General features: G+C 44.9%; 2 protein-coding genes across 2 annotated transcripts; one reads left to right on the top strand and one right to left on the bottom strand.

Annotated features, from left to right (window-relative positions):
* Nucleotides 1-3262: 3262 nt before the first annotated feature.
* LOC133889590 (uncharacterized) lies at nt 3263-3693 on the top strand. Its single transcript, XM_062330054.1, has one exon. The coding sequence runs from the start codon at nt 3334-3336 to the stop codon at nt 3691-3693; it is 360 nt and encodes a 119-aa protein (XP_062186038.1). The 5' UTR covers nt 3263-3333.
* Nucleotides 3694-6959: 3266 nt separating this feature from the next.
* On the bottom strand, nt 6960-9056 carry LOC133888772 (transcription factor GTE7-like). Its single transcript, XM_062329134.1, has 3 exons — nt 7784-9056; nt 7518-7686; nt 6960-7425 (listed from the first exon to the last, which is right to left on the bottom strand). The coding sequence occupies exons 1-3, from the start codon at nt 8930-8932 to the stop codon at nt 7361-7363; spliced, it is 1383 nt and encodes a 460-aa protein (XP_062185118.1). The 5' UTR covers nt 8933-9056; the 3' UTR covers nt 6960-7360.
* Between the last annotated feature and the right edge of the window lie 4608 nt (nt 9057-13664).

Raw genomic sequence — 13664 nt, forward strand, 5'->3', positions numbered from 1 at the left:
TACATAGGAGTGTGTTGTTTTGAGCATCGAGGTCTTGTATCTCAAATCCCCTGATCTTTAGGTTAGCAAATGACACTCCATTTCGCTACAAATTTACTTCTTTTTATGAATGTTACTTTGCTAGTAGAATACTGGAACAGTGATAATACAGCCTTTTAGGAACCTCTCGAGGAATTAGAAATAAGGACAACATGTATGTCGGTAGACTACTGACAACTGAATTGAGAAGGACAAGTCAACCTCCTCACGATGAATACTTGCTCATCCAATTACTCAGTCTCTTTTCAAACCTTTCCTTCGCTCCTTTTCAGTTCGAGTTTTGAAAATTGCGATAGTATATTGGAATACCCAGATAGCACACAGGGAACTCTCCCTTAGCGCATCCAATCAAAAGAAAATAATTCGCTTTTATAGAAGTTGATGCTTAGGCTAGATAACTGCTCGATCGCACGTAACAAGAGATTTAAATTTCTAGCCCTTTTAGGATCATGTTAAGAGGATTGTTCCACACTCACTTAGCGAACTTGTTATCACCGATTCCCCCAGAAATACATTCACTTAGCTTGCCTATCCTATTCATTTCGTACTCTTAACTTTGCTTAACCAACGAGTTCGAGTTTGGCTCGGGTTTGTGTATCATGAAAAGTGAAGAAAAAACAACTTACATAGCAACTTCAACGATATATTTAGAAGCAACGTTTATACATAATCTGCTAGCATTATTACATGTAACTTGCTAGTACGCATAAAATGTATTCGAAACATACGCAATACGGATCTTATTTTGTTGGTCTCGTAGTGAAGAACACATTGGTGCAAACAAAATTGAAAACGAACATCAGATAAAAGAGGTATCGCAATTTAAAATGTGGAGCGAACTTATACTAACACCACATTCCCATCTCACGTCCAACTTCGGCCCAAAAAGCCCGTACCCACGTGCGCCCACCCCGCTCGGTCCCCCACCGCACATGACGACAAAACCCCTTCCCCAGCTCAGCCCACGGACGACGCATGGGCTGCGGGCCGCAAAGGTGCGCGGTGGCTGAGGCCTGCAAATTCGATTGGCCCAGTGGGCCATATTAGAAGACCCAGTTTGAGGAGAGCAGGAGAAAGCACTGTCCACGACGGACGGCGGTGACCGTTCTCCCGCCGGAAAGAAATCCTCTGACGTCGCGCGAGTGCGATTTTTTATATTTGCAAAAGTATATATTTATTTTAAAATATTGTATATCTAGACTACCGTCGTCTGGTAAGCTATCTTTATAAAAAATAAAAATATCTTTCTTTCAACGGGTGACAACTTAAAAATAAAAAAACATTGTGTTTCATTGCTTTCAAAATTCAAAACACAATCAAAATTGTCATGAATTTTTTTGAAAAAATATATATTATAGAAGATGCTATAATGTGTCTCTCGAAAAAATTTCAACTCAAACCAATACTTTTACAATAACAAACAAAAAAGATAAATTTCGTTGTGCACAACTCTACAAATAATATATTTGGGGCAATTGCATGGTTGCCCTGATTTGGAGTGCAATTGTGATTTTGCCCTTTTTTGACTTTGTGATTTTGTACCTCTTTTTCCAAACTAAAACTTACACTTGTCTATATTCCATTAAAAACACTTCATGGTGTGAATTCAATTGTAAAAAGAAATATATATGCCCTTGCACCATTGCCTAGCAAGAGTTGCACAGAGCCACCAGCCACCACCAGCAGCACGCACACGCGCATAGCGTCGTGGCTAATCGGCGCCTACAACAGCGAAGGCACGAACAAGCATACAGCCAGCCGGAATCAGGAAGCAGCTGCGCGCACATACTGGACATGCCGACACCAGCCGGACTGACACGACGACCATTCACGGCGGCGTGTTGTACACAAGCACTTAGACACACCAGAAACACCAGCTGGGACATGCCGTCAACAACGAGACCGGGCCAACACACATGACGCAGGCACACGATCATCGGCAACGCCAGCACGGCGGCGGCGGCGGCGGCGACACACACCAGCACGCACGCCGGCACGACGGCCGCGACACACATCAGCGATAGCCCGACAAAACAACTCAACAGCAACACGCCGGTTAGAAATAGAGCTCGGCTATGATTCAAACAGTTGGGGAAATCGATCCGAGCTTGTAGAGAAGGAGAGGGCCATTTGATTCGGCTGGGGAAATCGATCCAAGGAGAGGATGAGTGAGAGAGGGCACGTGACAGAGAAGGGAGCGAGAAGGAGATGCAAAATCACAAAGTCTATAAAGTTCAAGTAAAATTATAGTTGTACTTTAAAATAAAAGTAAGAAGTCAATTGCTCCATAATATTTTTGTCCAAAATTTGTTTTAGAGCTAGATTATAGTATTATCTACCATATAATTTTTGTAAAAAAATTCCATGACTATTTCGATAGTGTTTTGTATTTTGAGAACAATAAATCATAATGTTTTTTTGTTTTTTATTTTTTTTTAAATGTTGTCGATCATATGGGTGACATTTTATTGTTGTCCAGAAGCTTAGATGTGTAATATTTTAAAATAGTCATATATTTTTGTAAATATTAAAAAATAAAAATATAAAAAGCTCCGCGCGAGACAACATGACGCTTATGTCAGCTCAGCGCGGCATGTCATAGCATCCACAACTGGAGACCGAGCTGCTCTACCGCGTCCGGTTAGCAGTGAGGCTGTGGCTTTGCATGGATCAGCTCATTCGTTAATTTTTTAATTAGCGCCCCGGGCCCTTGCGTGTCTTGACTTAATAGGAAAGGCAATCTAGAATGTTACTACGGGCACGATTAAATGACTTAAAATTGGGCTTTTCCATCTTAAAATAAACCTAATTATACTTTGTCTTTATTATTCTGTTTCTCCCCCTTAGAAGTTTATAGGTTACGAGGGATGATAGCAAGGCTCCGGATTCGGTTTCTGCGTCATGGAGCGAAGAGGACAACTAATCACTAATCCTGCTGCTCTTAAAGTAGCGGCAGACATCATCAACCTCCACGAAGCTACGACATGGCCAGGTCGCTTTCGTTGATTTAGACTTTCAGTTGGCTTCACTATCATATTATCTCGTAGACTGTTCCATTTGGTTTGCTAAAAATATATATATTCTCTCCATCTGTCCTACTCTGCAAAACAGTAGATGCCAACATTCGGGTTCGGTTTATTCTTCGGGTTGGACCAGTGGTATATAGGAGTATATAGCGGCACACCATCAACCTCCACGAAGATAACACCCCCTACTACTTGCACCACCATTCCCAAGCTCATACCAAACCACTTCCTCTGATACACCACAAGCACGCTCTAGTATCTACCAGAAATGTACTTCCTGGCTGCCCTCATAAAGATTGTCGACTTGATCTCGCAGGCCCTCCGCAACGCGGAGAAGCTGCCGGCGGCCCTGATCACGAGCGGCATCGTCGAAGGCGTGGCAGCGCTCGGGCTCGCTCTCTTCAAGGCTCCCGGAGGTATTTTTCAGCACCACGGCAAGGTGCCCTTCTTCTTGTATTACGGTATTCTCATCGCCACGGTGATCTTCGGTTTTGTGGAGGCGTCTGCTGGCTTCTGGGTGTCCGGTGACCTGGTCGGCCGCCGTGCTGTTGGGAAGGCAATCATGTGGATTTCGATCCTACCAATCGTCCTTGTGGCTGGGCTTGGAGGCTTTGTCATCCTGAAATAGTAGTTAGTCGCAGCCACAGTTGTATGTAGTATTCTGAACTCAGATTTATTTACTAATTTCTCATACTGCTGTGGGCGTAAAGCAAGATTCAGTTTGTGCTGTGCGAGCATGAGGTTTCAGTTGTTTCTTCCACTTATAGTGCGGTCTGTATGCCAGGTTTGGGTTATTTTGCTGTAATAATTATTCAAGAGAAAAAAATATTTGGGTTCAGATGTGGTGTGTCTTGTGTTTGTGTATCTCTAGTCACAAATGCTGCACTGGTCTCTTCTTCGAGAGCATAAAAAGGCTTTTGTTGTATCTTGGTTCATGTTTTACCTATCAAGCTCTGAATCATGGCTGACCGGAATTCTTTCCTTTTATATACTAAAGAAATATTATCGCTTGCAAGCTGAGGTAAGTTTCAAATAGGCAAGAATTGCCGTGTCTTTGATCATGGAACATCACAGACCTTGGTTTCACCATTTACCAGTGATTTCAGCGCTCGAATAAATCTCAAGGTGAACTATATTACACTTTGGATGCTACTGATGATGCTGATTAGTACTTTCAACGAGTGCATATCCTTAGAAAGGCTGACAGCAACAGGGGTTCACAGACCGGTCGAGCTCAGAGCTATGCACACCATCGCATCGGGGAACTGATCCAGGTGATTGGATCCGCGTTGGGTTTTGGTTTTAGAATAGGAAAGAAAGGCATCTTAAATTCTTAATCACTTAAGTTTGTCTGCTAATACAAGTGTGTGTTACTCCATTTAATTTATTATTCCTGTTGTTGCGCGTGACGATGCCTTTACCTTGGAGGATTGGGCTATGATATGATAGGGAGTTCTCCTGAAAGATTTTGACGATATTGCTCGGGTTCGGTTCGGTTCCGGTTTCTGATACGGCCTGTCGCGGCCGTTGCTTTACTTTTCTTGCTTATGGTATCATTCATTATTCAGATGGTGGTTTGGTCATGTTGAAATAAGAGTTGCAGCCGCTGTTGTCTGAATAAACTTCGCATGGTGTTGTGATGCCATACCGAAATCTCTGTGGTGTGAGGACGTGTAAGGATCGGTGATGCACTCGGAGATGGGTCGATAGTGTTATTTAAAACTAAGGCTTAATTTTAACATAACACAAGATAATTATTTTTTAATTTCTATTTAAATATGTTTAAGATTTATTTAATGTTTCTACTCTAGCGCAGCAAAGTGATGAGACAACAGCTAAGCTAGAAAGAGCGCTTTAGCTCGAACTCCGATTTGAGAATTGCAACAGACTCGCAGATCTTCCTATGGTCTGCACAGCCTTCCCACCTTCCCTCCCTCCTGACTGGCACACAGTATTGTTAGGGGTTACAGTAACCTGCAGTCAAATATTGCATCAACAGTACTGTGTATAAAAATACCGTGATGATTTTACTGTCCACAGGATACTGTAGCACTAGTCTTATCTATCCGTTTATGATCTAACAGCTCACATCGAGTGAAATCAAGGGATCCCATCGCCAAAGGTTGGACATCTATAATTGCTGTCGTATCTCGAGGCTGCCATAAAAGGGCCTTCCACCTTCGCTGGAAGAACTGGAGATCAGCGGGTGCAGCAAGGAGCTTGTTCAATGCAGAAAAGCTAGCAACACGCAAGCTAAAGGTCAAAATTGATGGGAAATACGTGAACTGGTTACTGGGTGACTTATTAAGCACACGTTTCTACATGCACAGCAGCTTTCAGTGTGTTGTGTTCTAAGGTATGTTTCTACCGTTGATCATGTTATCTTCAGGGTTTACGTACCCTCGGTGTCTTTTTAAAGTAAGCAGACTCTTTACAGGCATCCAAGCTGCTGTACATAGCATTGGGGAAGTGACAGTCATCAGAGTATCATGCAATTACAAGGTGTATTAGAAAGTGTTCACGGCATCTCTGTTTCTTTCGGATCATCTGTTGCAGGGCTCATGTTTCCCAGACGAGAGGCCGTAATTGTGGTTCTTTTCACTCAGAAGCATCAGAAACTGACCATCTTGTGCTAGATTCTGCACAGGTTTTATTTAACTTCGGAATCTCGTTCTCACGTGGTCATGTTGCTGATTTAAGGTTCTCATGTTGGGATTTAAACTTGTTGGGATTGTAGAAGGATTTCAGAGTATTTGTGTGCTGTCTTGTCCAACGAGGTAACTGTTTTTCTGTCATATGAACTGAAAACAGTCTGTTTCATTCTCCTTCATTCATCTCACCTCGTGAATTCAAAACTAAAAAGGCTAATTATTTTTCATTTTCTTGACTACAGAAGGGACTCCAGGATACATCTGAAGATACAATGTGCTTTTCCTGCTAACCATATAAAAATACCCTGCAACTACAGTAATGCACTCTCCAGCTCTCAGTCTCTCATGTGATAAACAGACGAGACCAATATGGGGATTGAGTCAACTCATATCTCGCTCGGCAAGAAATCTGTATGGGCTAGCCAATATGATAGGATTATCAATTTTCCTCATTGTGGTGCGAGTGATGCGACCTATGTATGTAATATGTTATCTTACAAGTTACGAGGTCATATTGCTTTTTTGTTCTGTTGAAAGCAAACATGTTGTCCTTCAGATTGTTCTTGAATCTTCAGATTATATTGCTCCTGATCTGGAGCCGTTCTGTAAGTGGTGGTGTGCTAATTGTATTGTATGCATTCACAATCACAAGTAGTTAGCACATAATGTGCTCAAGTTATTTTGGACTTAAGGGGTCACCGTTTTAATGAAGCTTACTGGCCTGTGCAGCTTGTCGGAGACGGGTCGCAACGTGCTAGGCAAACAAATTTCTCATCAACTGTAAGAAAGTATAGGCCACAAATTACCTGACTGAGCACAAAGAACTGTAAGAAAGTTCCAACCTGCGGCAATAAAGCACGGCGCCTCATCTTTTTCATGAGCATTGGAGTTGCATCGATAAGCAAAACCATGAAAGCACTTGCTGCACAACCAATTTACCAGAAATTTCAACGGCGCACCTGCACCTTTTACTGGCATTTCCACGTATATGCATCTTGAAAAGCTTCCAGCAACCTGAAATTCCAACAAGAACAACCCAAAATTCTGAAGTTACCAAATATTGACAGACCAAACAAGAACAATAAAGCAGCACAGGCACTTGTTGATATCTGAGGGGACACTTTTCACACAGCAAACCACATCACCAGAATAAAGAGTTAAAATCAACACAAATTTGTGTGGTCACTGAATTTTATCTCACCTAGTCCTCTCCAAAATGATGAAATAAATCTTACATCAACAGTCATCGCCAAACAAATATATTGCATTGTTACTTATAATACCATACTTAATGCCATGCACAACTCATCAATTACATAAGAAAGTTGCACCAGAACAACTGTACTACAAAGAACACATACACTAGCCCAAGCCACCTTCATATCAGACGGCCGGATCAACTACTATAAACGCCCCAGTACCTTTCGCCTTCACCTTATATATACATGGTTCGGCTGTGCTATCAGATTACCCACAAAGCCAGTTTGTTATCTACTAACTGCGTTGACGAAACCCAAGCAGACACCCACATCTCAGAAACAACTTACAGAATACTTAAATCTTCCTCTAGCTCTAAACAAATCACCCAAGACCAAGAACACACATCATCCAAATACTCAAATCCTACTGTTAAAACGGCCTCCCCTACGCCAAGGAATGAGCATTGCCAGCTCCTGAGGCACTGTCCCCTGAGCTCCCCGACTCAGAACCTGTGAAAGAAGGCAAATAGTAAACAATGTAAAAACTCCAGTTCACGAAGAAGTTGGTATTTTTTTAGAACAAATTGGTGGCTTGATCATACCACTCGAAGAAGATGAGCCACTGCCGGAACCACCAGAGCCACTCGCAACCTCAGCATCCTTCTCAATCTCCATTGATTGGTAAGTTGCCGTTGGCATCTCATCCCCAATATCTACATACTCATCCACCTGCTCGGCCATTGTGGTACTCTTCACAGGGTTCTCACTCAACTGTAAACAAGGAAACAAACAAACCAACATGAGAACCCAATTCGCATATCCACTAGCTGCAACAAATAACAAGACCTGCTGGTCCTATTGCCATTACCACATCATCATTGTCGACCAATGCAGGTACACCGCCATTCACTGGCACAATACCATCCTCAGCCACAACTGCCCTGGTTACATCAGCAATGCCGCCATTCGTCATTGCAGCCCGTTGACTTTTCTTGAGCACTTTGTTGAAGTTGGTGACAAATCGATCAAGCTCCCACTGCGTCTCAACATCCATCTCATCAATATCCAGCTCAATCTCATCCCCAAGCATCTCTGGATTGCCGTTCCTCTTCCGCACAATCTGCAGCACATTATGCATCTTCTCTTCGGGCAAGCTCTCTAGCCCCAGCCTCAGCATGTTCTTCTCCTCGAGGCTCATCTCCCTCTTGTTAGGCTCTCTCGCCTTCGGTTTCCGCATCTTCACGTTCCCAGTCCTCGGCTTCACCTTTGTCTCAACTGTCGGCGGTGGCAATTCCGCTGGTACAGGCCTCGGCGGCTCAAGGCGCTTGCACTCTTCCTCGAACCAAGAGACCGCCGCATTGTACATCTTCTCGAAGGACGCGAGGAGGGCGCCGGCGAAGGTGTGGACCTCGTGCCCGGCCGGGTTGTACCGCAGCGCGTTGGAGAACGTGAGCCGCACGTCGGCGGCGAAGGCGTCGTGCGAGGGGTACCTCCCGGCGGCGAGGGTCTCCTTCACCGTGCCGAGATCCATGGGGCTCTTGATGACGGTGTGGTAGTCGTGGAGCCCGAGGCGCTCGACCTCCACAGGGGCGTTGAACCACACGCTCCGCTTGTCCTTCCGCAGCTTCGTCAGGATCTGCCCACACCGCTTCCGCATCGCTCCCCGCAGCTTCGCCGGAGGCGGGGGGAGGTCTCGGCGCGGCGACCCATGGCGCTTCGGCAGGCTCAGCTGCTGCTGCCACGTGTCGATGCGGGAGAGAAGGGCGCGGACCTGGCCGAGCTCGCCGGCGAGGCGATCCCGGAGTGCGCGGGCCTCGTGGTGGCCCAGGGACGCCAGCCGGAAGGTCACGTAGCTGCCTGGCGGCGAGGTCATCGACGGCGGCTTCGACCCGTCGACGCGTGGGAGGGGGTGGTTGGGGTTAGGGTTGGGGGGTACGGGCGCGAGCGGGGCGCGAGTCTCTCCCCAATTGTTGTGTTGGTGGGCTCCGCTCCGGCCGGCGAGGAGGGCGGAGGCCATCGCCGGCGCCGGCGAGGGCTTCGCGTGCTCGATTTGTGGGCTCGCGCGATTTGGATCCGAACCCCGAGCACGGGAGGCGAAGGGATTTTTTCGTGGCGCAGAGAGGATTTGGACCGTTGGTCCGGTGTTGGACGGTCGTGATCTGCGTGAGGTTGGAGTTGCTTTTGACTGTGGGAGTCGTTGCGTCATCGTGGACGCTTGAGCTTGACGGGTCATTGGAGCACGACTCACTGGCGTGTGGGGTCATAGGTGCGATGGTGCCGTTACGTCAGTGAGCAAGTGGATGTAGCGGTTAGGCCACGCGTGATGCGCTAATGCGTACGGATTTTGGGTGCTGACCGCGCGTTTTCGCGGGAATTTGGGCTTGCACGGTTCGCGCCCTTTCTTTTTTTGCGAAGGGTAACAGATTATATTAATTTGGATTACAGTACATCTCAAGACCAGAATTATAGAAAGACCCTGGAGAACAAAAGAAAAACCAGTAAAAACACATCCAGGTCCTTCTTGGATCTTCTTTAGCTCCGTGAACTCCGCCGCTCAGCATGAGCCGAGACCGTGAAGCGAGCCACTGGCACTAAGATCGTCAACCAACTCCAAATATTGGAGACGTCGCAACATTCAACACTCCAAAAATATAGCCAAAGCACATCTACACCGCTAAAAGCGAATCGGTCGTTGTGTCGCTGGCTTGAGCACAGGGAGACATCATCCTTCGCAACCACCTGCAAAGAAGCATGCAGCCCGAAGCAAGAACCCACCAAAGAGATGGCAAGGAGACCCAAAAACTTCACATATAAGGTTAGCACCACCAACAGCGACATCGGTGTTCTTGCAAAAGTAACGCCTAACACATACATCACACAAACGTATACATACATTACCTAGCTCTCGCCGGAGATGGCACCACAGATGTCGGCATCCCCGGAGGCAACTCGGAGGAATAAAAGACCAGCGACTCCATGGGCGCCAACGGTGAGGTAAACAAAGTCCCCATGCAAAAAAGCCACCATGAGAGACCTCAAAAACATCCTTAGAACCACACCACAAGAGGCCATCGTCGCACCGTCGCTGAAGAGAACAACACCTAGAAGACCCTCATCAGAGAAGAACCAGAGAGAGAGAAACATCCATGGCACCCGCATTACCATGGACAAACCAAACACCTAAACCTACCTCGAACTAAGAAGCTACTCTGCTAAACCTATAAAAACTTACTACTATCAAGCAAGAAGGAGACCCTCACCCCTAATCCACATCGCCAGCAAGCCGGAGACAGAAGGGGAGGGGCCCGAATCGGCCTTGAATTGTAGATCTCCTGGTAAATTGATGATTGGCTCCTCTCTCTGTCTCTTCCATGTTACACAAGCAGCATCTGTTTCTTGCAACGTTCTACAAGGCGACAACTACTACAAGACAGTAAGGGGGGCGTTTGGCACGGATCCAGATCTTGGATTTCTTGGAACTGTCATATCTAGCTCAAAAATCTAGGATCTAGAACTATAGATAGATTTATGGTATTTGGCTGAGTGATTTGTTTTTTAATTTAGATAAAGAATAAATGTTCAAACCACTTTATTTTATTATACAAACTCTAGATTCACTATGGATCTCTGAATATACTAGATGTCGTCTAGAGGAGGTTGAATAGACGATTCCTGACAAATAAAACTTCGCAACGGATTAACAGAATCCAGATACTCCGGGTCAATCTGAAACTTACAGGGTCCGGAGGTTCCGAGCTCAACCCGGATAGTTCGGCTGAAACTCGAAATTGAAATCTAAGTAACCCTAAGCAAGTCTAGTTGATTCTAAGGGTTAATATAGGCTCCAAAGGTTGTCTAAAAACTTTTACACCAACCACCTGCAGTCACAAACTCTCAAACATAAAGATCGGACAAATTTTCCTAAAGATCAACTAGAACAAGAATAAAAGCAAGAACACAAAAGAGACAAGGATTTGTTTTCCAAAATTCAGATACAACGATCTTACATCTTTGTTGAGGTTCTCACAAAGAGTCGCATCTCTTTCAACCTTTATCCTCACCAAGCGACCACGAAGATAAAGCTTGGGCTTACTTAAAGCTTCATCTTCTCCTGTTGAGGCGAGGATGACCGTCACAAACTTCTCAAGGCACTCAACAAGCTTGGGTGCTCTTCGGGTGACGCCTAGCCATCTAGGAGCTCCAAACTTCAAGAGTAACAAGCGTGAATTGACGGCTTGATTGCGAACTCAAATGCTCAAATGATGGAGTTGTACTCATTAGCATTCAATCTCACTTTTTCAACCCCAACTCTCAAAAACTTTGCAAGATTTGATGCACTAAAGGAGTGGGAGGGACTATTGAATGGCTATGAATGTTCTTGACTTTAGTTGTTTTAGCAATAACAGCAAATGAATGAAGGGGGTGAGGGGATATTTATACCCTTCCCTAAAAAACTAGTCGTTACAGTATTTTTGTACTAACCTAGAGTATTCGGGCTCAACCCAGAACCTCCAGGTAACACATTTAGATATTAACTGAGCACCCCTGTTCGGAGCAAAGTTCGAAGACTCTAGCAACCAGGAACATCCGGGTCAACCTGGAGCATCCGAGTTAGCTTAAAAACCAAAACCGAGCACCCCTGCCGGAGCTAAACTCGGATGCTTCGGCAACCCAGAGTATCCGGGTCAGCCTGGAACATCCGGGTACAGACAACACTTACAACTTTTCGGTCTTCGTGGGTAATTGTATCTCTCAACTTTTAGGTTAGTAAGGGTACCTTGAGCATCGAGACATCTTTAAGTCTATCTACACGCATCCCACTTAATAGTACGGCACACTTAAATTTAAATTTAAGACTAAAATGAATTTAAATCTATTGAGTAACTACATGACGCTTATTATTTTTTTAAGGGATGTCAACGCCTTTTAACATCTTCAATGGGACTAATGCATGTTCATAATCTTATTAAAATCATTAGTCTTTTAATTATTTATCATCAATTATCCAAAATCCACATAGGGGTCTAGATGCACTTTTGATCTTCTCCTTTTTAGTGATTGATAACAACACGATTAAAACTTACAAAAGATAATTGAATTAGAGATTTTTAATTCTAAGATATATGGTGAGCTCCCCTAAATATGTGCATTGATTAAAGTTTGATTTTAACATCAAATGCACATTTTTTTTAAAAAAAAATCGAGAACTCTCCGTATACCTTAGTATTCGTGGGGTGTAGAGAGTGTGAGTAAATATGATAAAAATGACGTGTATGACATAATATATCTGAAAGGACAATGATGTCGCCTAGAGGGGGGGTGAATAGGCGTTTTTACAAAAATTCAACCCTTTCTACCGTTGGCCTAAACTTGCAGCGGAATATGAACTAACGAGTTTTTCACAAGAGAAAAACCTAAATATGCTAGGCTTAAATAGTGCACAATCACCCTAAATAAGTGTGGAAATTACAATCCTAAGGTGACAAAAATTACTCAATTCTAGCAAGAGATATGCAATAAAACTTAAATTGAGAAAGGCTGAAAACACTGTTCATATGCCTGAAATTACTGTTCACCGGAGACTCCGGTGTAGTCCGGATACTCCGGTGTGTACAGGTCCGGAAACTCCGGTAAAGACCGGATTCTCCGGGTTCTGTACAGAACTGAGCCCGAAACTGAATAAAATTAATGAGTAGAGAGTTCTAGCTCAAACCAAGTGATGTCGTGTGTTCTCGGAGATGATTCCAAGTAGATTCACGAAGAACCTACACTCAAATACACACAAACAAGTAGATCGAGCAATATGCACAAAGATTTGAGCAAGAACATAAAAGAAAGGAAACAAGAGAGGAGACACAAAGATTTGTTTCCCGAAGTTCGGATTCACCACCGTGAATCCTACGTCTCCGTTGAGGAAGCTCCAATGAGCCGGGTCTCTTTCAACCGCTTTCCTCGATCCACTAGCTTTATCTCTTCCCTTTCGGAGGCGAGATTGACCTTCACAAACTTTCCCGCGGCTCACCACACGCGCGGGAGCTCACCGGGCAACACCTAGCCGGCTAGGAGGCTTCACCTCCAAGAGTAACAAACGCTTCGAGAACTTCTTGTCAAGAACTCAAGTGCTCAAGAATGGATTTAGCTCACTTGCACTCAATCTTCCAATCTCTCAACCCAACTCACTTTTTTCTCAAATCACACACTAGAATGGAGTGGGAGAGGTTCTTTTGGCTCTAAAAATGTGTTCTTTCGTGCCCCTTGCAGCTACCCCAAAGGATGGGGTGAGTGGGGTATAAATAGCCCACTCCAAACAACTAGCTGTTACTGTTTTTGACAGAACTGGCCGGAGTATCCGGTGAACACCGGAGTATCCGGCCCTAAATCCAAATACGGCGTCAGAACGGTCACAGAATGTGTCAGAACTAGCCGTTACGCTCTTTTCTGGACTTTTACCGGAGTATCCGGCCTACACCGGAGTCTCCGGTCGGCACTTAACCCAGAAAACAGCCCCGGAGACTTCCCGGAGTCTCCGGCCACTCCAGGTACCGGAGTATCCGGACTTCACCGGAGTCTCCGGCCTTTCCAGGTACCGGAGTATCCGACCTACACCGGAGTCTCCGGCCACAGCACAGCTGACCTCCGAAAAACGGCGATAACTTTTGATTCCGGAGTCCGATTTCGACGATTTTGGACTCTATGGAAAGCTTATTCAGAGGGCTACACATCCCAACTGAATTCATGACCTAAAACAC

The sequence above is a fragment of the Phragmites australis genome, chromosome 13, assembly GCF_958298935.1.
Source record: "Phragmites australis chromosome 13, lpPhrAust1.1, whole genome shotgun sequence".
NCBI lineage: Eukaryota > Viridiplantae > Streptophyta > Magnoliopsida > Poales > Poaceae > Phragmites > Phragmites australis.